This window comes from Cetorhinus maximus, chromosome 10, assembly GCF_964194155.1.
Source record: "Cetorhinus maximus chromosome 10, sCetMax3.hap1.1, whole genome shotgun sequence".
NCBI classification, from domain to species: Eukaryota; Metazoa; Chordata; class Chondrichthyes; order Lamniformes; family Cetorhinidae; genus Cetorhinus; species Cetorhinus maximus.
In genome coordinates, this window is record NC_135888.1 from 19,186,872 (window position 1) to 19,213,407 (window position 26,536).

Consider the following 26,536-nt stretch of genomic DNA (forward strand, 5'->3'; position numbering starts at 1 on the left):
TCCTTGCATTTTTTTCCTTCAAGTATTTTACCTTTTGAAAGCTACTGGTGACCCTGTTTTCACCATCCCTATTGGGCAGTGCATTCCGAATCTTAACCACTTATCACATTAAAAAAAAGGTTTTCCTCACGCCACCTTTAGCTCTTTTGCCAATGACCTTAAATCTGTACCCCCTGGTTATGGACCCTTCAGCCACTGTAAACAGTTTCTCTTTATTCACTTGGTCTTAAACCTTCATGGTTTAAACACATCTAGCTAATTTCCTCTCAGCCTTCTCTTCTCCAGGGAGAACAACCACAGTTTCTCCAATCTATCCAGGCAATTGTAACTAATTTTTCTGAACCATTCTAGCAAAAGTCTTCTGTAGTCTCTCCAAAGCCTTCAAATTTTTCCTAAAGTGTTGAGCCCAAAATAGGACACAATACTCCAGCAGGGACAAAACTGTTGTTTAAATAGATTTGGCATAAGTATTTGGTTTTTGTACTTTATGGGCAGGATCTTCCCCATGGGATTCAGAACCCACTGTCAGACCTCAAAGGAGTCAGATGTCCGCACTGTGGAGAACAGTCACATCCCTGAATTGGACAATTAGTCATCAGGAGGGCTCGTTGTCCAATTAAGATCGACAGGCTGGCTCTCAAAGCTGGAGGGTAAATAGGAGGGCCCTCCAGTAGTGAAAAAGCAATAGGCTGCCTTTGAAGGTAAGTGAGAGGGAGTGTGCCCTATGATAGATGCGCGCTCTCTCAAGCGTTTTTAAATTTAAAAAGCCCTGAGCCGCCCGGCTACCACTGTGAAGGGCTGGAGGGTGGAGGGGGGTGGCGTGGTGTGCTTCGTTCCACAGGGCAGGGCAGCCTGCAGCAGCTGAAGTGTGGCAGGGACTCTAAGCCTGCATGGAGTGAGTGCTGGCCACCTGGTCTGGCACTCCCAACATCTCTGCGGACTTCTAGGCTGACTAGAAAATTCCAGCCATTCTCCAAGAAGGCAGCTGACCACCACCTTCTCAAGGGCAACTAGGGATAGGCAATAAACGGTGGCCCAATCATCAAAGCCCACATCCCATGAATGAATAAAAAAAAAACCTTTAATTAGATGAATCAGCTACCCACCACTTGTGAGCAGGTAGCCCTACCGCACCACTCACCACCCTGCATCTGAGAAAATGGTCCAGGATAGGTAGAAGCCGGTTGGTAACAGGAAATACCATGCCCACTGGCTCCATGCCCTCCCCCACTGAGGCCTAAAATTTCAGCTCTATTTCTTTATTGATAAAGCCCCAGATCCCATTGTTAACTGCTTTGCTAAACTGTCCTGCCAGCTTCAAAGATTTATGCACAATCATCCTCAAGGCTCTGTTCTCATATCTCTCCACTCTAGATCCAATAGTTTAATCATTTTAGCTTGTGTTCAGTTGCATTTTGAAGCCAATGAATATCTCTATTGTGTCTCTAGTCATAATAGTAATCATTCTTGTCCGATAGCAACATAAAACATCAGCACCTTCAGATTTTCGCAAAAGAGACCAAGAGTGTGCTATTAGGCAACACCCCTCGGGTACAGGTCTTCACAGCTATTAGAGCTATCCTGCACTGTGGAGTCCAACAAAAAAAAGCAACTACTCCAAAAACAGGACAAACTTTCCAGTTTCTAAAATGGACATCTTGTACTGCATTGCCCATGCATTATACACATCCAAAATAGTGTGTCTGAAACTGTGACACTAAATGGGTAAGCAAAATAGATAGGAAGAAAAATAATAGTTGTAAAGCATTAATTTGACTAAATGGAACACTATTGAGAATACATAATCTTCTTATTTGTAGATTTCTAATTCTAAAGGTGAACCCATTAAACATCACAGTGATTCACAAGAACAGATTCAAATAGCATATCAACAAACATATTTGGCAAATCTCACATTTATCTGCAAGCACAACTCAATAATAAATTCTATCAGCTGCTGTGATCAATAAGTGTTCATAGATAAAAGCTTCAGGTGTTACAGGCCAATGACCTTCATGTCAGGGTTCCCAAAGACAAGATCACATCAGTAATTTGAATGGATTGTTGTAAATTGAATCCTCACCTTTACATCTGTATCAATATGATTTATGAAAACACTACTCTCAGTAAGAAAATAAAGCACACTTCTTTTTCTCGTCTTCTTTCTACTCCTAGTACTCTTGACAAGTGTTTAATGCTTTCGTGAAATTTTACACTTTTGGGATGGCACCATCTAATTTCAAAATCCTCGAATCCTACTCAAAAGTTCAGTACTAGCCAGGAATCAAGTCCTGACCAATGCAGAACGTCTGAGCTCAGTTTAGTTACAGAGGTATATATTTGTGATTGAGAAGAAAGCCGAGCTTCATTAAGCTCAATTACAGGCAGCTACAAATGGAGTTTGTGAATACAATAGAACACCATTTTCTTCTGGTGGGAAAATCAACATAAATTCCACTAAAACAGTCAGCTGCTCAGCAATAATAACAAAAAACTACTGCGGATGCTGGAAATCCAAAACAAAAACAGAATTACCTGGAAAAACTCAGCAGGTCTGGCAGCATCGGCGGAGAAGAAAAAAGAGTTGATGTTTTGAGGTCTGTTGAAGGGTCATGAGGACTCGAAACGTCAACTCTTCTCTTCTCCGCCGATGCTGCCAGACCTGCTGAGTTTTTCCAGGTAATTCTGTTTTTGAGCTGCTCAGCAACATTGTGCGACAAGATAGCTGCTGCAATTTTCTTCCTCAATTAGCAAAGAACATACCCTCTCCCAAGCTTCCAACATGAAACCAATTTAAAACAGAACTCAGGCTGACAGTCAGAATGCAGCTTCCTGTTCGGAAAATGTATGTTTTTGTTCAGTATTTCCCAAAGAGCACAAGAAATACTAGAGGTTATTTTAAATAGATCATTGATGGTGATCAATAGAAGAGGAGTCACTTCAGAAGATTCTACTCAAATTCCTGAGGAATTCAAATACCACTGAATGTAACAAAGAATACCAACTTGTACAACTCCATGGGCAGAATTTTCTGCCTACCGGGCAGGCCCGACCCAATCTCCGGCGGGCGGGGAGCCGATCCCCACCGGAGAAGCGGGCCCCACCGCCATTTTAACTGGGCGGGTCAATTAAGGCCCGCCCAGCGTGATGCGGGGCGGGAAGCGCTGTGTGCTTCCTGTGCGGTCGGGGGTTGCCCAAATGCGAGAGTGTGCTCTTTCACGCATGCGCACGAAAGAGTGCACATCTCCCTGAGGCTATGTGCTGCCTCAGGGAGATCGCTGACAGTTGTATAAACATTAAAAATAGAAAAAAAAATCTTTAATATGTCCCCCTCATGTGACAATGTCACACGAGATGGGACATGTTAATAAATTTCACTAAAACTTTATTCAACTTTTTAAATCCCTACATGAAACCTCATCCCGCCGGTGGATGAGGTTTCATGTTTTTTCTATTCCCTGCCGGGGCTCCTGGCCTGCCCGCCAACCTTAAGGTTGGATGGGCAGGTCCTTTAATTATTTTAATGATCCTGTCAATGGCCTCAATTGACCATTGACAGGTCGGCGGACCCACAGCAAAATCAGTTGAAGATTTAAATCATCCTGAAGATTTAAATGGGGTGGGATGACGTCGGGGGTTTCCCCTGACGTCATCCTGCGTCATTTAGCGCATCGGCGAGCGGGCCCTGCCCCCTGCTCGCCGACAGCAAAATTCAGCCCCATGTCTGCAGTACAGAAGTGTTCTGGTGCGCATGAAATTAAATCCACATACATGATAAAAGGATTTGTATTTACATAGTGCCTTATAACGGCTCTTGGAAAGTTCCCAAAAAACTTCACACGCCATTAAAGTGCATATCTGTTGTTATGTAGGCAAACATGACAGTCACTTAATACATGGCAAAATCCCACAAATAGCAGTGTAATAAAGAACCAATTAACCTATTTTTATTGTTGGTTGAAGAAGGAATCCTGGTTGGGAAATGGGAGAACTCCATACCTTTTCAGAAAAGTGCAAAGGAACCTTTAACATCTACCTGAACTGATGAGGATCAGAGCACTCTGGCACCAAGACAGGCCAGAAATATTTGACCAACATGTTTAAAAATACTTTTCTAAAAGGCAAAAACCAAGTTATCCTGGCAATTTTTCAAAACTGCTAAAAGTAATTACAAGTTTAATTATGACTAACCTTGAAGAAAAATCCCAATCCAGACTTCTGATCAGATTCACTGATCATCTGACTGCTGGAAAAGCCCTGGCTTTCTGATGCTTCACCTTCTGCAGGTGCTTTCAGTTCAGATATATCTACTTCAATGAGGTTTGCCTTGTTTTTGGATTGTTCCTCAATAGGAATGTTCTCTTTCCCTGATCTATCTGAAGTGATAAGCGATGGATATTCAGGCTTCTTTGGGGTGCTAACTACTGCCTCAGTGTTGATTTGCTCAAAGAAATAATTATAACTGTCTTTTTGGGATGTAGAAAGCACCAATGCCCGCTGGTTACTTTCTTCGCCCTGCTTGAGGCCATCAGCATCCTTTGTCCTTTCAGAATTATGCTCTGCAGAACCTTTGGAAGATCTGCCCTCTAAAGTTCCTGTACTAACACTACCATCAACAGCAATATCATCAGTCTCAGGCTTTAGCAGTTTACTACTTGGGGAGGGTCGCAGATGGGGTAGAGTTTCTACACTGTGTGTCGGCGTGATAATTCGGAAAGAGCCTTGCATTTTAGAATCCCGAGACACTTTTAACTCAGTTGGCCTTGCTGAACGGGGAATTTTCATTGGAGTGCTGCGTGGCTGCTTACGCACAGCTTGTGATGGACTACTCTCTGTGGGCGATAGTGGTTCCACAATCTGCGCTGCTTGCCTGACCTTATGGTCCTGCAGGTTGCGATTAACATTTGGTAGAGGTGTGGTTGGCGCCTGGTCCTTGAGCTTCATCAGCAGTTCCTGCTGCTGTGAAAGCTTGTGCATCTCAAACTGAAGGTTGCTCAGAGTTTCATTAAGCTTCTCAATAGACCGGTTGTATTCATTCATATCAACATCTGCCGCTCCATCTTCAAAACCACCATTAGAATTCACTTTGTTCTTGTCAACATCGTGAGCTGCCTGCGAAGATTCCTTTAACCACCGCTGCCTAACTGCTGCGATGCTCTCTTGAATATCATTTTCTGTGATTTTCTCACACAAATCTTTCGCTCCTACTTCTTCCAGCTGTTTTAAGTAATCCTCTTTGGATTCTTGATTTGCAATATCTTCATCTGCTTTAGGTGACTGAGATACAAGAGCAACAGTTTCCTTGTTATTTGGATGTTCAGCTTCCTTTGTGAAATATTCAGGCTTAAGTGGTTGTGGAATACCTTCATTCTTCCCTTTTTTAACGATATGTAAGAAAGCAGCTTTGCCCAATTTCAGACGCTGTCTGGCAGAGAGTGCTTCCATTTTCTTTTTCTGGGCTTCAATTGTCCTGCGTTTCTCCTCAAGCTGCATGTGAAGCTGAACAAGTTCAGAGGCCAGCATCTGAGTACTGTCTTTGGCCTGTCTATTGGGGCTCTGTTCTCGTTTCTGCCTCCATGTCATCATGGGTAAGGGGCAACATTCTGACCCATCTGGAGTGGTCTTCTGAGAGCTACTTGCACTGGATTTTGCCTCAGCACTGTTGAGTCTTTGCAGTTTACGTTCAGCAAAGCTGGTCATTCTAATACTGGTACTGGCCATGGACGTGCTGCTAGCCTGAGAGATTGTACTCAAACAAGGGCTGGAACGCCCACTGGCACCATCCTTGTCCTCATGTTCCTTTACTTTCATATCATGATGCAATTTTCTAGATTCCTCTTCACCACTATACCCACTTCTAACTTGTTGAACCTCCTCATCGGTAACTAGATCTTGTTCAGCCTCTTCCATATCTAGCACTTCCGAATCAGAATCTTGCATATTTGTAGTCCATGTTGCGTCAAGTGCGTTACCGTTGCCTACAATGGTTGCATTGTTTATCGACATACCATCCAATCCTTCATCGAGATCACCAGTATGAAGGAAAAAGCCCCCAGACTCCCCCTGAGTTGAAGCTTCAACACTACTACTAGCCAAAGGCCTAAAGTGACTTAAGGAGACTCCTGGCTCTTCAAGATGTCGCAATGACTTTTCAGTGATTGGATCAGAGACTACTAGGAAGTCAGAGCTAGTTATGGGAGTGAAAGTCCTGTTAATATCTGCCTCAGCATTGACATTCACTGTTTTTTTGCGTGTTGAAGGCAAATGTCCATCTGGCATTCTCTTTGCTGAGGAAGGTCTGTATTTTCGTTCCCCACATTCTTCATACTTGTTAACAATGAGGAGATTTTCCTTGGCTGGTTTTAAGACTGCAGGCATTAAAGGTTCTAAAAAGAAACCGCCAGCTTGGTTTGCTAATTCAAGGTCATTCTGCTGTCTTTTGGGTGACTTTGATGGCAATATCTGACACGTGGCTTTTGATGAAACACTCTGTAACTCAAGGTCAGAATTGTTAACCAGCTCCCCATCTGACTTAATTATTGCTATTAGCTCCTCATCATCCTCATCTTCCATGTCCACATTCCTCAACAAGCTTTTTCCATTGTTTTCTGTAGGTGGAGAAAGTAATTGGGACTGATGTTTTGGGGTTACACTGACTATGTTGGATGCAAGACTGTCTTTACTAATAGATCTGGCCAGGCTGATGCTATCTCCAGAGCCGGCGTCTATATCGCTGTCAGTTGCATAATGAAGGGCGAATGGTGTTGGCTGAGAAAGGGGTCTGAAAGAAAATCAAGAGCATCAGTCACAAGACCTGAGGAATGTATACATTTATGCATTTTGAAAATACATTTACTGATGCACTGTTGTCAAACACATTCTGCAGATTTATCATGTTAATAATGAATTATAAAAATATAAAGAATTACAAACAAATAAGAGCTTGCAGCAATGAATGCATATTAATTGGAGAGTAAGGGTGCCACTGCAGAGATCGAAGCATCATTTTTCTCATCCTTAGTCCTTTGAAAAAGGAACCAATCTATGGGCTGTGCTGTATGCTGCACAGTTTGAAATAAAGGTGCAAGAGCAAAATTAACCATATTACAACTATGACAGGTGCCGAGTGAAACTATTTCAGCAATAGGTAAAGGGTGATGGTCGAGGGGTATTTTTGTGACTGGATGCCTGTGTCCAGTGGGGTTCCACAGGGATTGGTGTTGGGTCCCTTGCTGTTTGTGATATATATGAACGATTTAGACTTGAATGTAGGAGGGTTGATCAGTAAGTTCGCGGATGACATGAAAATTGGTGGGGTGGTAAATAGTGAGGAGGATAGCCTTAGATTACAGTAGCATATAGACGGACTGGTCAGATGGGCTGATCAGTGGCAAATGGAATTTAATCTGGATAAGTGTGAGGTGATGCACTTGGGCAGGACAAACAAGGCACGGGAATACACGATGAATGGTAGGACCCTGGGAAGTACCGAGGAGTAGAGGGACCTTGGTGTACATGTCCACCGATCCCTTAAGGTAGTGGATAAGGTGGTTAAAAAGGCATATGGGAATACTTGCCTTTCTTAGCTGAGGCATAGAATATAAGAGCAGGGAGGTTATGCTGGAACTGTATAAAACACTGGTTAGGCCACAGCTAAAGAGTATTGCGTGCAGTTCTGGAATCCACATTATAGGAAGGGTGTGATTGCACTAGAGAGAGTGCAGAGGAGATTTACCAGGATGTTGCCTGGGCTGGAGAGTTTTAGTTATGAGGAGAGATTGGACAAACTGGGGTTATTTTCCCTGGAGCAGAGGAGATTGAGAGGGGACATGATTGAGGTGTATAAAATTATGAGGGGCATAGATAGGGTAGACAGGAAGGAACTTTTTCCCTTGGTGGAGGGATCAATAACCAGGGGGCATAGATTTAAGGTAAGGGGCAGGAGGTTTAGAGGGGATGTGAGGAAGAATTTTTTCACCCAGAGGGTGGTGGGAATCTGGAACTCACTGCCCGAAAGGGTGGTAGAGGCAGAAACCCTCATAACATTTAAGAAGTATTTGGATGTGCACTTGCGATGCCATGACATACAGGGCTATGGGCCTATGCTGGAAAACAGGATTAGAATAGTTAGGTACTTGATTGACCGGCGTAGAGTCAATGGGCCGAAGGACCTTTTTCTGTGCTGTAGGCTTCTATGACTATGTAATTACTAAAATTTTATTCATTTACTCAAAGTTATATCCATTACTGAAATATACACACAATTTCTGAGCAGCAGCATTATATGGATAGCAAACACACAAGTTGTCAAAACTAAGATTAAGTGACAGCCCTCTTTTTTCAGCCTTGGCTTTGCAAATAACAAACTTTGAGGAAACAGGTTTCATCTTCATAAATCCATGCAACATGCTTGTTTTGCTCATTCTGTGCTGCAGAGGGAGCCAGTACACAGCAATAAAAGGTGTTACAAAACTGGATTTATAAGATGTACCATTTGGAAATGGGTATAACAACATACCGAATTGATAAGTGACAAATGCCGAAAGAAGTTGAAAATTGGTGCACCTCATGACTTATTTTTGGCACCTAGTTTAAAGACAATGCCTGCGTTACAGAAATAGGGAAATCTGCCCACCTATAGTATTAATCAACAGTAATTAACTTATCTAGCAGAGCCGTTAGGAGTAACCTTTATTTGACTTGTTTACCACTTGTGTGCTGGACATCTGCCATGTCAGGTCTCACAACAATCTTATCTATATATTCTGCGGTTCCAACACCATGCGATTAGTTGTAGTTGTACATTGGTATTAGCCCCCTGACTGTATAGTGATCAACAATTTAAAAATTCAGTATCAAGTTAAGAATATTTTCCCAAAATAAAAAAATGTTTGTGAATCTAAATGCCTCCTCTCCCCTTGTAACTAATAGCTAAACTAGAAATTATCTCATTAAAATCCCAATTCCTAAAATGCTAATGTTGTGGAAATCATTCTTAAAGCAATTACAATATCACAAGACATACATGCATTAAATCCTTATCCTATAAATTGCAAACTAATTTTCAAAATCACGTGCACACAATTGCTTCATTATGCTACAGTTCTTGGAGTGTCATATTTTAGCCTGTCTTGAATTACAGCTGTAGATATGGGCATTTTTATTTAGCGAGACATAAATATACCATTATTGTAGGGCATATAATCTGGTCACTGAGAACAGTTTCTTTAAAATTAAGAGAAAAGAAGGCAGCACTGCAGATCTTAATTTTGTTTTTGCATTTCACACTAATCTACACAATACCTTTTGGCAGTGACCACTGGCAGGCTGTTCAACCACAGGGGCACCACAGCTGAGTTCAATCCTGTACTCTCTTAATGTCCGCACACCTGCACTTCCAGCAGAAGTTGCTGAACAACAGTCAGGGGGTGGAAGCCCATGTTGACTTTAGTCTCCCAACAAATGGGCACTGAGGCCAATTATAGTATTTCTACCCTCTTCAATCCTGACTGCAACTAAGTCAGCTCTTATCTGGTTGATATCATTCAGCTACTCCATGCATAAATTTATTGAACTACTAGGGACGTCTGAATAGCATTTGTCCCCAGTTTGGATTATGTCATCTTTTCAGAGCCAAAATGAATAAGGCTAACTCAAGGCCAGAATACAAGAAACAGTGATGGCTAGGTGACAGTTTTAATCTTGTTTTTAAAATTTAAGATTAACCTACTGCTTCTAACTGCAAATATTTGGCACATATTTTGTTTATATTCTATACGAAGCCTAATATTAAATGACAAAAATACTATTTACCCATATGTTCAGTCAAGGCAAACATTAACTAAAAGTAGACAAGTGAAAATAAGGTATTCCTGTATTTACCTTGGTTTTCTTTCTTGCCAGGCCAGCACTGCACCTCTTGGCTGCCCATCAACTCGAGTTAGGGAATTTGAACGGTGCCGAGTATCTAAACATTGAAAATGAAAAGACTGCTAACAGTGCATATAAAACTCATTATGGCACAATAGTGTGATGATTATGGTATCAAATTTGAAATCTAGAGGTGGTGGGGATGTGAGGAAGGTATTGGGACAGTGGTGGGGGCGAGGGAGGTGCAGGGAAGAGAAATGGAGAGAAAGTAAGAGTTCAAGGCAATGCTGGAAAATGGCTGAGGAGAAGCATTGAGAAGAAAACCTTTCTTTAGCTACCTCACAGTCAGATTGAACAAGAACAAATTCCTTGCCTGATAAGTTGACCAGGAAATGAGAGCTAAGGAAATTACTTAGTCCTTAACCAAAATACAGATAAAACTAGATTAGATTAAATAAAGAAATTACTACAGAAATGAAGAAAACAATTAAATTGACGAAAGTGCCTGATTCTGCTGTGTATTATAATAAAAAGGGAAATGACTATTGTAGGTTTTGGCTAAAGAATACTTAAAAGATGTAAACTTGGCAAACAGAATCAATTTTTCTTATCTGTAGGTTATTATCCTCAGCTATGATTCATCGTGCATTATTTTGGATATAATTGATAATTTAAGCGCTCAGATATACGCTCTGTCGATGTCAAAGACTTTATTGATGGGTAGATGGACCATGTAGTCAGGAGGGGGTGGACAGTCCAAGGTTTAATCCCAGGTCTGTGCAGGTTTCAGTTCTGATGGAGGTAGGAATTTTAGAATTGGGGTCACTGCTCCTGGATTTTGTGGAGGGAGAAAGGAAAAAGACAGGCAGAGCACACGCTACTCACTGCTATTCAACAGCACCTGCTGATAATGCACATGGGGAGACATTGTGGGTTCAGCAGTGAGGTTCTTATGGTTGAATAGCTTGATAACACTCACATTTTAAAGCTCACACACAACTAATTGCCTCTTGGGCGATGTAGAGGAAAACTGGTACCTCTGGAACCATGCACCAGCAAAGATCAACACATTCAAGGAAGGAGCAGAGGGGAGCAAAACTGACGGGGAAATAAAATTAAAATGAAGTCAGAATTGATAGTCTGTGTACTTATATCAAATTCGAACATAAAATGTCAATTTAAATCTGGTTGGCATCCCAACTATACCTGTGTTTCTTCACCTACAAAAAAATAATTCCTCAGGTTTGAAAACTGGTCATGGTATATCTTACACCGGTCTTAAAAGTGATTTTAGTACCCTAAAGCAAATGAATATCCTAATGTGAAACTATTTACTTTGCATTGGGAAGAACATTTTCCATCTTATTATGAAAATAGTCTAATAATCCATCTAGAATTTATTTTTAAATTGTGAAATGCATATTTCATAGTTTGAAGTGCCTGTAAAAGCAAAAAAGTAATTTACAGTAGACAATTAAAGCAATTACAGAATTGCTGGCTGACACTCCATAAATAATTAGCTTGGCTACCTTGCTTTTCCAATTAATAGATTCCCTCTGTCTTCTATTTCTCACCTCCTCCAAACCTCCAAGAAAGCTAGCATTTCTAAAATTCATCTATTTATTTTCACTAGTACATTCTCCAGCTTGAATACTGTGCAACCATCTTACCTGTGCTGTCTTCACTAGATAGGGGACATTTATACTGCCTCTGTCTTAAAGGCAATAGCGGGTGAGATGGACTGAAGGCAGGGCTTCCTTTGCTATAGAAAAGAACAAAAAGGATCAATTTTTCAGAAGTATTTGTAGTTTTTTTTTAAAGGACAAACATAAATAGACAGGTTTGACGAAAGATGGAAACATGGTTTAAATCATTAATTCTTCAATTCATTCCAGTTACCATAACAATTGACAAGTTTTTCAATTAAATGTTACAAATCACAAAATTGTAAATGCAAGTCCACATATGATTAGCAGCACAGGAAAGTAGAATGGACAAAATTACCCACCACACACATGATTTTACGTAACAAGTTGGAAACCAAAGCTGCAACAGGACATGCCATGATGACAAGGACAGACAGAGACAGACTTACACAAACTCTTCAGGATGCAGGCAATACCTGGTTCCAATCTCTGGGCTACTCTGTGGAACAGGTGTTGACATATCACCTGGACCATTTGCTGGGCTGACCATAAAGCTTCGCTTTGTTGCATTGGAAATTGGAAGAGGTGGGCGAGAACTCTTCTGTTGTAGGAGTGTTTTAGCTGAATTAAGATTGCAGATAAAACATTAATATACTTGGGAACTTCTCCCCTTTGTAATTAGGTTGAATTCCAAAAGGTTGCAATCACTTTGAATGATTCTCATTATGGCAATATGTAGGTTGCTTAGGCATTTAAGCTTGAAATATTTTATGCATTTTCCATCCAGAACAAAACAAAGAACTTGGGCTTGGCCAAAGACTAAGCACACAAATTGGCAGGTGATCTCAAGAAAATGTTACTCAGTCTAAATTGCCATACTGAAACGCATCATGTATAATTTAAGTTCTTTAAAACAAGAAGAGGGGAAACCAGCATGCAGAATAGTCAAAGCTTTTGAGAAACTTACCATCTTTGATTTCTTGAACTTCTCTTGGCTGTACAAAGTCAGGCTTCACAACTTCAAACCACCAGAATAACTCAGCAATGAACACCATAACATTAGGCTGAAATAGAAAAAAAGCCATGTTCTATATAGTCATATTTGTTTCACTATATTCCACAGGAATGCAATAAAATGAATGGGAAAAGATCACCTTATATCACTAAGGCTACAGGAGCAGGGAAGAAGCAACAGTCTTCCATTGGATTCAATATCCATCCCCTCCACCAATGATGAACTGCAGCAACGGGATGCACTGCAGCAAACTGCCAAGCCCACTTCAACAGCATATCTGAGTACTGTGACCTCTACCACAGAGAAAGACAAGAGTGGCAACGTCGCAGGAACACTACCACATCCAAGTTCACCTTCATGTCACACACAACTCTGACTTGGACATATACTGCTGTCGTTCTTGTATAGTTGTTTGGACAAAAATACCATACATCATTATGGGAGGACTATCGCCATAAAGACTGCAGTGATTCAAAGAGAAAGCCCATCGCTAGCCTCTCAGAACAACTAAGGATATACAATAAGAATGCAGTTTTGCCAGTGGCCCCTCATCCAGGGCACACATGAAAAAATACACAGACTTTCCTGAGAAGGGAAGGGAGTGCCTGTTGCTGAAAGTACCACCTCTGCATGTATAGATACAGTCACATTACTTTAATTAAATGGGAATTCTTAACTAGATCTTACCTTCAGCACTAAAGGACTGTACAACATGTCTTCTAACGTGAGATAGAAACTTCTGTTCAGATAATGGTGTGAAAAATCTATCAGGAGCTGAATATTATACAAGCTGTCAGCAATTGAAGTCACTTCCTTCAAACAAATGTCTACGAAGAAAAACAAACAGTTAAATCAGTCAACTTACTATTAAAATAATCTTGTCTTTAAGAAAGAAGAACAGATGAACTTCTATACACAAAATTCCTTTTAAACTGTGGTGTTGGCAACAGTCATCAGTATTCTATCAACTTAAATCTTTCATAAGAATTTTTTATTAAAGGGCAATGGATCCTTGTTGAAAGTAAACTAGATTCACTGCACTTCCAAGAACACAAGAATTAGGAGCAGGAGTAGGTCATTTGGCCCTTCGAGCCTGCTCCGCCTTTCGGTAAGATCTTGCCTGATCCGACTGTGGCCTCAACTCCACTTTTCTGTCTGCGCCTCATAACCTTCGACTCCCTTGTTGGATCAAAAATCAAACTCAGTCTTAAATATGTCCTACTGTACACATGGAGTTTTCAGATTCTTGTCTGTCAGGGCAGTTTTGCATTCTACTTTCTTTCAATATTTGTTCCTTTACTTAAGTGTTGTTTCTGTCGCATTCTAATATAAATATTTTCTGCATTGACAGCACCTGTGTCATCTGAAAGTATAAACTGGCTCATTTAAGAGAAAGTGAATATTTTTAGGGAGTTTTACACATTGAAAAGTTGGGATCGAAGATAAATGAAGTGACTTGTTTGCTTAGAGAGATTCTTGATAAGCAAGGGGGTTTAAGGTCATCGGGGGTAGGCAGGAATGTGGACTTGAGGTTACAGTCAGAACAGCCATGATCTTACTGAATGGCGGAGCAGGTTTGGAGGGCTGAGTGGCCTACTCCTGCTCCTAATTCGTATGTTCGTACGTAAAGCTTTAGTGGCCTGAAACAATTTTAACCCCATTTCTTTCACTTGAAGCTTTACCACACACTTACATGACAATCTTTTTATACAAAGGTACCAGATGGAAATATTTATAAGTACTTGGGGTTTAAGACATTGTAGAAGAGGTCTGCATAATATGTTCTATGAAAATTTTGGAGGCCTTTACCAGCTTATTAATAGATTTACGTTTACATTCTTTTTTAGACACAACATCCAAAAAAAAAATACACCTCACTTTATAAACTGACCTTTAATAGATTTTCATAAATATCTGGCGGATAAATTTTGATGCATAATGTTACTTTCCTCCGGTACCCCAGATACTTATTGCCACTTTCCAAGCTGTAAGTGACAATGAATGATTCCTAAATGTTGCCCATCCTGGTTTTAGAAAATTATCTTTGGCCATTAATTAGAACTTAATTAGTGTGTAATTAAGATTATTTCTAAATACAAAGTATGTAAAACTGTTGACTTCTGTCCCTCGAGCCATCAAGGGCAAGTTGTATTCCAACTAAATATTTGCTTAACTTTTCTTTCACCAATCTTTTCCTCTTTGCCACATCACCATGTGCTTAGCTCTGCACCCTCTAAACTCTGCTACTAAGACTAGCTAAAACCAGTCAAAATAAGTTTTTTTTAAATTAAGTATGAAATGGAACATGCTATATAAACAGACAGACTGGAACCAGTAGTTTTACACAAAATAAATGTTGAGTCATAACAAGTGAGTTCGAACACAAACATCTCTCTGCATAAACCTCAAGCCCTGAACATGCATCCTTTTATACACTAGGATAAAAGAATAAAGGCGGCATTAAGTGACAAAATACTTGAATAATGAAATGGTTTCAGCCAGTGGTTTAAGCTTTTCATATGTAAATAAATGCTGAAGACACAATTAGTGAAGTATATTTAGACAGAATGAAATTGAATGGTACAACTACACTGTGGAACAGCAGAAAAATATATAAATTAAGTACACTGCATACTCCTAAACACAAATACCTTCTAATTTCATGAGCTCCGGGCAGTAGTAGTGAATAACTGCCAGGAGTGAACAGCCATCACACACATCCCTCATTAAATCCTCCATCAAAGGGAAAAATGGCAACTGCTTGTTCAAAGGGTGATCTCGTCGATAACGGACCTGACACAAAAATGAAGATAAACTTTAAAAAGGGATTGCATTAGTCACTATATATTAATAGGTGGCATCATATTCTAGTCCCTCTGCAAGAAATGTTTTTATGGCAAAGGCCAGCTGATATAATCTGCCCAAGATTTCTTTTCCTCAGCCCCAAGCTTTTATCAGAACTAGTGTCTGTCCGTTAGATTGTTTAATTAATATTAATTAATTAATACTCAAGGTATACAAGAGCTTGTCTCGGTGAATGTACCCAGAGATTTGCAATAGGAGCAAATCATGTACAAAAATGTGCAAAACAGGCCTCTCCAAAAAATGGAGTCCACAGACCAACTTTCTTACAAGCTAACTTGGATCTGATTTTGTGTATTTTTGTGTAATTGTGAAATTTCAGAAAACCAACAGTTAACCAGCACAGTGGATTCCTGAAGAATGCAATGAGGAAAGCAGAAATTTGACATGTTTTGACTCCAACATACTGAATTTTTCCATGTGGAAATATTCAACAGTACTTTATCCGGGAATGAGAAACAATGGGCTGAATTTTTCTGTTGGCGAGCAGGGGGCGGGGCCCACTTGCCGATGCGAAAATGACGCGGGATGACGTTGGGGGGAACTACCGACGTCATCCCGTCCCATTTAAATCTTCAGGAAAGCGGGGGCACAGCGCGATCAGCTGTCCGCCGGCCGACCTGTCAATGGCCAACTGAAGCCATTGACAGGATAATTAAAACAATTAAAGGACCTGCCTGTCCAACTTTAAGGTTGGTGGGCAGGCCAGGAGCCCGGGCGGGCTTCTGAAAAAACATGAAACCTCATCCACCAGCGGGATGAGGTTTCATGTAGGTTTTAAAAAAGTTTATTAAAGATTTTGTGAAATTTATTAACATGTCACATCTCTCGTGTGACATTGTCACATGAGGGGGACATGTTAATGAATTTTTTATTTTTCTATTTTTAGAGTTTGAAAACCTTTCAGCGATGTCTCTGAGGCAGCACTTAGCCTCAGGGAGATGTGCGCTCTTTCGTGCGCATGTGCAAAAGAGCGCACTCTCACGTTTGGGGAGTCTCCCCCGCCCGCACAGGAAGCGCACAGTGCTTCCCGCCGGACGTCACGCTGGGCGGGCCTTAATTGGCCCGCCCACTTAAAATGGCGGCAGGGCCCACTTCTCCGGCGGGGATCGGCTCCCTGCCCGCTGGAGATTGGGTCGGGCCCATCCGCCCAACTGGCAAAACATTCAGCCCAATAAGTTTAAAAAGAAGCTTCAATAAAATAATCCCAAGAGCATATTACTATACAACACTCAATTACAGTTTTAAATAGAAACTACCAGTTTCGACCCCAATGGTGCTGGCAGATGTTATTTTGCTAATGATTTCATCAGCAAGGGCGCGACTGAGCCTCATCAAATGAGAATCTATTCCTCACAAAATACATCAGACCAGATTATTTATATCAACATTGACAATATATATTTTTGAATTTGAATTATACACCCATAATTTTTAGAGCTTTTGTTTACCCTGAAATCACAATAGGAGATGTAAAGCTTATTAGTGGCAATCTGATTCACTATTTTAGTAAATTAATTTCAATATGCCATAAGCAGTCTTTTCTATAAAAATATGTATAGCTGAGAGAGGTGCTGGTATTTCAAGTTCTCTTGTACAAGTTAAATTCCTTATTTATTACTTGCTGACCTGTGCAATCAAATTTCCAAACTATATTCTACACTCAACGCTTCCCTTTTCAAAAGATTTTGAAAAACTATATAAAGAATTGTAAGTCAAATGTCTAGGTGTGCCTGCTACACCAATGTACTAGATGTTAGCATTGTTCAATTGGTAGCAGTCTTGTCTCAGAATCAGTAAGACATGGATTCAAGTTTCACTTCAGGATTTGAGAACAGTACAGACTGACACTTCATTACGGAATGCCATATTGCTGGAGGAATCATCTTTCAGATGAGACATTAAAAGGAGGCCCATGACAGGTGAATGTAAAAAAAATTCTGACACTGAGGGGCAAGGGGTTCACACAGAGTCCTGGAGGCTATGGCAACACAGGTGAATATCTAAATACTTCCTTAATGGTACGAGAGTTTCTGGCTCAACCACCCTTTCAGACAGTGGGTTCCAGACTCCCACCACTCTCTGGGTGAAAAAATTTCTCCTCAGCTCCCCTCTTAGCCTTCTACCTCTTACCTTAAATTTATGCCCCCTGGTTATTGACCCCTCTACAAATGGAAAAAGTGCCTCCCTATCCACCCTATGCCTCTCAATCTTATACACCTCTATCAGGTCCCCTCTCAACCTTCGCTGCTTCAAGGAAAACAACCCCAGCCTATCCGGTCTTTCCTCTTGGCTCAGACCCTCCAACCCAGGCAGCATCCTGGTAAATCTCTGCACCCTCTCCAGCGTAATCACATCCTTCCTATAACGTGGTGACCAAAACTGCACGCAGTACTCCAGCTGTGGCTTAACCAGCATTTTATACATTTCCAGCATAACCTTGCCCTTGTATTCTATGCCACGACTAATAAAGGCAAGTATTCCATATGCCTTCTTAACCATCTTATCTACCAGTCCTGCTACCTTCAAGGATCTATGGATATGCACACCAAGATCCCTCTGATCTTCAGTACTTTCTAGAGTCCTACCATTCACAGTGTAATCCCTTGCCTTGTTAGCCCTCCCCAAGTGCATTACCTCAAATTTTCTGGGTTGAATTCCATTTGCCACTGCTCTGCCCATCTGACCAGTCCATTGATATCCTCCTGCAGTTTACAGCTATCCTCCTCACTATTTACCACCCTACTAATTTTCATGTCATCCACAAACTTCTTGATCATACCCCCTACATTGAAGTCCAAATCATTTATGTTCACCACAAACAACAAGGGTTCCAGCACCGAGCCTACGGAACCCCACTACAAACAGACTTCCAGCCGCAGAAACATCCCTCTACCATCACCCTTTGTATCCTGCCTTTCAGCCAATTTTGGAGCCAACGTGCCACTTTGCCTTGGATGCCCCTGGGCTCTTACTTTCTTGACCAGTCTGCCATGAGGGGCCTTATCAAAAACCTTACTAAAGTCCATGTAGACCACATCAAATACATTACCCTCATCGACATTCCTAGTTACCTACTCAAAAAGTTCAATCAAATTTGTCAAACATGACCTTCCCTTAACAAATTCATGCTGACTATCCCTGATTAATCCGTGTCTCTCCAAGTGCAGATATATTCTGTCCTTCAGGATTCTTTCTAGTAATTTCCCCACCACCGAGGTTAGACTGATTGGCCTGTAATTTCTTGGTCTATCCCTTCCTCCCTTTTTTAATAATGGGACAACATTAGCAGTCCTCCAATCCTCTGGCACCTCAACTGTGGCCAGAAAGGATTTGAAAATTACTGCCAGGGCCCCTGACATCTCTTCCCTTGCCTCCCTCAACAACCTGGGATTTATCCGTTTTTAAGGCTGCTAAACACACAAGTACCTCCTCTCTCTCTATGTTAATTTCCTCTAATATTTCACAGTCCTCCACCCTGATGTCTATATCTGCGTCATCCTTTTCCATTCTGAAGACTGACACAAAGTATTCATTGAGGACTGCACCCACATCTTCCGAGTCCACACACAGATTACTTCTATAGTCCCTAATTGACCCTACTCTTTCCCTAGTTATTCTCTTGTTCTTTGTATATTTAAAAAAACCTTTTGGGTTTTCCTTTATTCTACCCACCAATGCTTTCGCATGCACTCTCTTAGCTTTCCTAATTTCCTTTTTAAGTTCCCCTCTGCATTTTATATGCACCTCTAAGGACTGCCGTATTAGGCCCTCGGAATCTGCCATAAACTTTTTTTTTCTTAATCCTAACCTTTATGTCCCTTGACATCCAGGGTTTTCTGGACTTGGTCCTCCCCTTTGTCTTTACGGGAACATATTTGCCTTGTATTCTTGCTATTTCCTCATTGAATGCCTCCCACTATGTTGATTACACTATCCTATCCTGAATCCTATGTTGATTACACAACTACTTAGAAAGAGCAATGAAGTTATAGCCTTTTATTGGCGTAATAAGAGGAATGCATAAGAGCACAAAATTAGTTTGGTATTACAGTTCCCTCCCTTCTGCAACTCTGATGACAAGATTCCAAATGTTCAGGGCACACAGGAGAATTGATCATCCAAATATCAGTAAAATTAAAAATGTCACATTTATTCAAGAAAAACTAAGTTGCACAGCAGGGTAATACTTGTTCAAACCAAAATGAGTGAGGGGAAACAAATTTTTTAATAACGGAAGTCACTGCATCAAATTCCGAAAGAGCGAGTTTTATCATTTGCCTCTTTAAAACAAAAGAAATTAACATTACTATCAATTTTTTCATGAAATGTTACAGAAGCAGCAAATGCCAACTCCATTGGTCTTTAGTCTGGGGAGAAGTGTGAAGAATTTACATATCCGTGAGGTATCATTAACAATGCCTGCTTCACTCCTAGTGTTCTGTGAAGAGTGCATATTAATTCATCTCTCTTAGCTTCATGGAGCTATGGGGGCACTACATTGTCAACCTGCTTTGTGTCTATATTTCAAAGGAAATAGTCAAGAGACAATGAACCTAAAAGACTATTAAAGTTAACAATTGTTTGCAGTTATTTTTAAAGGCATAATAATTTCATGATTAAACTTGAGCTTTCGCCCTGAGTTCCAAATAATTATATTTGAGTTTGTAATTAACCACTATTGATTATGTGCAATTTAATAGTGGAACCTGCTGTTGGTGTGACTATTGGCTTGTTAGAATGCCAAAGGGTACATCAACAAATTGCAAGAATCAATGCTGGAGAATTGGATTTATCAAGCTTAGTAAATTTACTCAACAGATCATCTGTTTTAAATTACACAGTGATAATTTTAGTAAAAGTTAAATCACTGCTTCTGAAAAGGCAAAGTTAAAGTGCTCATGCAACCAAATCCTTATAAATGCGTGACCTGCTGTGCAAGATTTTCTATAGATAAATAAATTAACGTATCTCTTATTTGCATCTATTTTAATTCTTATTTTGCACCTTATAAAAGGGTCTATTAAAAATTATTGAGGAAAGATTATAACTGCTTGCACCAACACAGCATGCTGCTCTTGGATGAAAGACAATGATGTGACAATGGGCTACCAATGAAAAATGCAACTATTTTAAACTCACTATGATAAATCAAAGCTTCAATAACTGATACTAAGGCAACTGGGTCCATTTAAGGAATTTCGAATAAACATTTCTACTTAGCACAAAGGAGGTTACACAAACAAAAATGACAGGGTTATTCCAGTTTTTTTCAGAAATTGTATAAAGCATGCATTAAATTTCAATAACATATAGATCTCAGAGCACTGGCTAGTTATACATTTGAACGCAGTTTACAGTAGCTATTGCAGAAACTGCAAAATTTAGGATTTTAAAGTTAAAGACATTTCATTTAAAAATATTTGCATTGTACTTTAAGAGATGGAAGAAGCACGCTGTACCACCCAAGCATATTCCTCTGGTATTGACATGCAATGGGCTATGGCATGCATCAGATCACACTAACACAAACAGAAGGCAGGAAAGGCGATGAAAGATACAAATGTATGCAGAAAACAGAAAGCTTTTGAAAGGGAATGTCAAAAAACCTCATATGCTTTGCCCAAACTTAATGCATTTGCATGATAAGGGGGGTGTGGAGGGTGCAGCACAGTTTTCTAATGGATAAAGGTAGTGTGCGGGTGGGGGGGGGGGGAAGAGAAAAAGAAGTTTATACTGATCTTCAGGTTTGGAGGATAACGGGTCTCTGCTTTAATGCATCATATTCATCAGATAAACTTAACTATTTGTACAAAATAGTAAAAATGATATCAGATCAACAGCTTTGATTTGACAAAAAAAATTATAGAACTTAAACAGGAGGCCTGTGAACAAAGGTGACACAACAGATGGCTTGTATAGTCTTATATTTTTACATAAACTACACAATTTTTGTTGAGTGCTGTTGTACTTTTATTTGGGCTAATAATGAAGGTTTTTGACAGGCCCTAAGAGTTTCCTGCTGAAACAAAAATTCCATGTCCACAACAAAAGATGATGCAAAGGAGGCTGCTGAATAAGAGAATTTAAGCATGTGCGTCACACAATGAAAGGACCTGATGACTAGCAATAGCATTCAGTGCCCGAAGTGTGAAAACACACAACGCAAAGGGTCTACTGAATATTCCAGTTGATTCAAAATGCCCTCATTTGTAAATTCAGTGTTCTCAGCTATCAGTTTGAAATGCATATATTGATCTTTGACACTACATCCAACACATAAAACATGTTCCCTTAAGTGTTAAATCCATACAAAGAACATGGTATTTCTCAAGCCATAATTTCTGAAAGCTCAATGGTGTTCTCTGATGTCCTAATATTTTCAGCAATAAACAACAAACCATCTTCCAATCAATTAAACCAGTCTTAACAGTGTAACAGAAAGCCCATGCTGTATAAAATGGTAAATGCTCACAGTTAATGATGGGAAAGCACATTAATGCCCTCAATTTCGTAGTAGGGTAGTGAGGCCAACAGCTCTAACAATTCATTGGTGTTCAGTTTATTTTTTAAAAAATCAGATATTCGACAAAATTCACAAGTTTTTAAGTCTTAAAATGGGTTCTCTAGAAATAAATGTAATTGGAAAGATGGTTCCTAGCTGTCAAAAAATGTTTTGTTCTTTATTGCTGTTGTTACATTAAAATTAGAAGAATAGAGAATGACTGAAGTAGAAATAGAAGGTTAGTAGCTCACTTACGGGCACCAGTTTCCAATACCATTTTGAAGGAGACTGCCCAAAAAGCAGGGAAAGGAGTTAGAATTCAAGCATTAAAAAGGGCAAGGAGCAAAGTTTGTTAGAGCATTACACAGACCAGAGATAAGTATTAAACACTCCATTCTAGGCAGTCTAAACACTTCATTCTAATTAGGGCAAAATACTAAATTCTGTTTTTGATAGAATAATTTCCTTTGTATTAAAAAATGAAACAGTTGACAACCATCATAATCAACAGACTTTACTTAGTTAATTGTGCTATTTTGTTGCTCTAGTGCTTCTAAGTTTTAAGTAAAAACTTTTGGTTGGGATGAGGGTTGGTGGAGGGAGGAAATGCGAAAGAGAGGGAGAGAAGAAAAAGCAATGTTCAGAAGATCCAGTCTGATCTTATATACCACATGTGGTGCCTTTAATTGCAGTGTCCAAATTAGAGCAACGCATTTTAAAAAAATCTTCTGGAAAATGGCAAAAACAGCATTTAAGATGAATGCTGAAATAAAGCTCATCTACTCTGAAGTATAAAAGGCTGCTATATCAAATTTTGAGCAGCACTCTTTGATAGGACTGTTATTTCCCTTTTGGCTGAGCTTATCACAATTGAGCAAATTCATTAATTCCTTGCGGAATCCATTTTTGATTTAAATAATATTCAAAGGCTTAGGTTAATGCAGGTGCACCGCATGGAAGATATTCAGTGTTAACATGATTATATTCATCTGTGCTGTATCTTTCAGTGTTAAGTGTGCACACCACTAAACAGCCAAAGATATCAAAGCCACATAATGTGGAATGGTGTAGGCTCATTCGCTCCATCCTCTACACAATCTTTTCATTCCTATCATGCTTTATGGAGCAATACAGAGGAGGGACTACATGCCACTCCACGTGGTTGGCATTGGGGTGGGGGGGGAGAATCAGAGAGAGCTGCACCCAATCACTCCAAGAAACCGCTCAGCAGCAAGTTCACACCAATATTTGGCATTTTAGGATATTTCCTTCCCCTTTCAATTTTACAAATCAGTCCATTCGTTAAGAAATATTCACAATCTTCCAACCATGGTGCTGTTTCAATTACGCATCCAAGGGAAAGAGGCAATTAAGTCAATGCTATTTGAGAACGCAATTTTTCTTTCGATTTTGGGGAATTGCTATTTTCACATGATTGCAGATTTAGGGCAAAATAACAGAAAAGGCCTCTTAGAAAGACACTGAAACAAAGTTACAAAGTACAAATTGCTGGTAAAAGATTAGTATGAATGGAGAGGCAATATACATTTTTCCCCAATAAGAAAAGCATCAAAATGCACTAAATGCTGCAAATATGCTGATCTCACCCAGAACAGGTGGTGATGCTACAAACTGACCTCCCTGTTCCTGCATTGCTGGGGAAGGTGGCAGCTTCCAAGACAACCCTTTCAGTTTTGAAGAGGTAAAACACATGACATGGTGCAAATCAGGTAGTCCACAAGGAACAAAAGAAAACAGGCTATGATATTTCAAGACTGACGAAGAGTTCATTCCTGAATCGTCATAACCTGCTTTTTTCTTTTAATAATGCTGCTGACTGGTTGTGTATTTCCATCATTTTGTTTTCTCTTTCAGAATTCAAGTTTTTGTTTATCTTACTAGACAGATTCCAAAGCCTTGCCAGCCTGGAGCAATACAGCATATTGCCGACCATGAATTTGTTCCCCAAATTAAGATGCAATTCCACTTAGATTGCAAGTAAATGTGGCAATTGCCAATTTTTCATCTTATGATCAAAGACAGATTAGAACAGTGCAACCCGTTTCCCTGTCTGCATTCTAATTTGGACATATAGGTAATCTGCCCCATATTGTGACCATACAAATCTCCATTAAGTCTACAAAAGAAGAATGACTACTCAAAAACAAAGTCTGCTGACCAGACTGTCATCCTAATTCCTTTGAGGAAAGCCTTCAACACACACATTTGAGTTTATCCCTGATTTACACTGAGTACTGGACTACAGCTCCTACATAGGATTCAGTGCCCATTAAAGTAGCATGACAAAGACCAAGGTCTCCAAGGACATACTTTATGGTTTCCTGTTTGCCAATGACTGTGCCGGTTCAGAGCTAGACATGCAATGCAACATGGGTTTGTTTTCCAATTCATGTGACAACTTCAGCCTTACGATCAGCACGACAAAAACTGGAGTAATGTATCGCCTGTCCAGGAAAGACCTATCTTGAGCCCAAGGTTTCAGTCATGACCAGAACCCATCAGCAGAGGATAAGTTCACTTGTCTGAACAGCACACTCTCTGGAGCTATATCAACAGCAAGACGCATGCAGGCATTGCCGAAGCAAGTGTAGCCTTTGGCAGACTTCAAACATCAGTCTGGGAATGATGAGGAGTAAGTCTGCCATTAAACTGAAAGTCTATAGAGCAATAGTCCTGCCCACTCTGCTCTATGCATGTGAGACTTAGACTGTGTACCAGTGTCATGTCAAGAAGCTCAGCCACTTTCACTTGAGCTGCTTTTGGTACTTTCCTAAGATCAGGTGCCAAGACAAAATACCAGACACTGACGTGTTCATCTGAGTTGGCATGCCAATCATCTACACCATATTGAGACAGTCACAACTTAGTTGAGCTGATCATGTAGCCAGAATGCCTGACATTTGCTTACGAAAGCGAATCTCCTTTGAAGAGCTCAAGTCTGGGTTGTGCTCGCATGGTGGTCAAAGGAAGAACTACAAAGACATCTGGAAGACTTCACTTAGGAGTTTTGATATTGACTTCAAGTCCTGTGAGAAGCTCACCCAGATTCGCTGCACCTGGCGCAACCAAATAAAAAAACGGTGCGGCCTCCTTCAAAAGCAAAAGCATATCAGAGGCATCTCAGAAATTCACTTAAAATAACAAAGAAAGCTTCTTTGTAGCTAAGATTTTAAAAATAAGATTTTACATGTAGGGTTCTATTTTCCCCATTTGGTAGGTTTGGGACTTCATACGGCTACTCTACTGCTATACATAGTCCCTATAACACAGGCTGCAGTGGTTCAAGAAGGTGGCTCACCACCACCACCTCCTCAAGGGCAATTAGGGATGGGCAATAAATGATGCCCTTGTCAGCGATTCTCAAATCTTGAGAAAGAATTAAAAAAAAAATTAAGTCACAGAAAGCGTCTTAAACAACAGATTTCTGTTTAAAAAAACCTTCACTTCTGGTATGGGAAAACATTCTAATTTGCATCGGGTACTAAGTGAAATTCAGATGACAATTTAGGAAACTGATCAGGAACCTGACCTTCTGCATAAGCTGCATATTAAACGTTTTACTGTATACACTTCCACTCCACAAACCTGACTTCCCACGTCATGATTTTGAGTACTGCTTTTTGTTACAATAGAGGACTTCCTATGTAAATAATGGCAGGTTTACATGTAAAGTTGTTGCTCATGATGCAGTTTAGGTGGCACTAGGTGGCACTAGGTGGCATCATAACACCTCCTGCTCATGTCGCCCAGCCACCAAGGCTGTACCTGCCACACCTCTAAACCTTTGCTTGTGCATTATGGAAGTTGTCTGCAAATTTCTCTATTTGTGATGCAAATAATTCTAACATTCGTGTACTTCACTGCTCTCTTCCACTCAAAAAAAGATGCAATCATTCTTAAGGTGTTACTTCCGCTTTACGACTAGATTTCTTCATTCCACAGCTTCCAGCCCAGCCTGTTCTTTCATTTTAGTCTTCCCACTTACCCCACTGTCTTTGATCCCTAAATCCCACTCTAAAACTTGCTATTCTATTTTGTTGCTGTCTCCAACTTGTCCTCCTGCTGTGGCCTTGCACCCAACTTGGTACCATGCTGGGCCTCAACACTAGCCTGCCCTTTTAATTTCACAGACTTCCTTTCCCTGCCTCGGCAACGCTGGCCCTGTCTAAGTTAATGTTACTAGTAGTTGTTCTTCACCCAAGCTTTTATAAATTTGTCTCCTTGTAACCTCCAATTGTTCCCAATTTGATTGTACAAATTCCCTTTCTTCAACTTGTAGATTCCAGCTCTAGTCCCAGGCCACTTTTATTTATTATTAAACATTAAAAAGGTTAGGCAACATGCAAAATATTCCCTGGCCTCTTTAAAAACTCCCCCAGCTATTTTTAGATTGACATTTTTGCACAATACATTTACTCCCATGAAGAACCGTAATTTTGGGTCTCAGCTGCCCTCTGAAGCTGCTCCAAATAGCAAAGATTATGGGTGCACCTAATCTCAAACTGATTCCATTGAATGTGCTTAGTAACACTGCTTTCAATTAACACAGAAACAAATCATTAGCAGCTGGATAAGATACTGTTCAAACACGATTTAGAATATCAGTGTCCAAAACAT

General features: G+C 40.2%; 1 protein-coding gene across 2 annotated transcripts in view; it reads right to left on the reverse strand.

Annotated features, from left to right (window-relative positions):
• Positions 1 to 26,536, reverse strand: part of camsap1b (calmodulin regulated spectrin-associated protein 1b) — a 97,857-nt gene that overhangs the window by 15,913 nt on the left and 55,408 nt on the right. The window contains exons 5-12 of one of the 2 annotated variants that reach the window (XM_078550091.1): positions 22,154 to 22,186; positions 15,183 to 15,324; positions 13,219 to 13,358; positions 12,484 to 12,580; positions 11,966 to 12,137; positions 11,541 to 11,632; positions 9,883 to 9,967; positions 4,192 to 6,781 (exon numbers count right to left, since the gene is read on the reverse strand). In XM_078550091.1, the coding sequence (XP_078406217.1) occupies positions 4,192 to 6,781; positions 9,883 to 9,967; positions 11,541 to 11,632; positions 11,966 to 12,137; positions 12,484 to 12,580; positions 13,219 to 13,358; positions 15,183 to 15,324; positions 22,154 to 22,186 (3,351 nt within the window). The remainder of the gene's footprint in view (positions 1 to 4,191; positions 6,782 to 9,882; positions 9,968 to 11,540; positions 11,633 to 11,965; positions 12,138 to 12,483; positions 12,581 to 13,218; positions 13,359 to 15,182; positions 15,325 to 22,153; positions 22,187 to 26,536) is intronic. The other variant, XM_078550092.1, reaches the window with a different exon arrangement.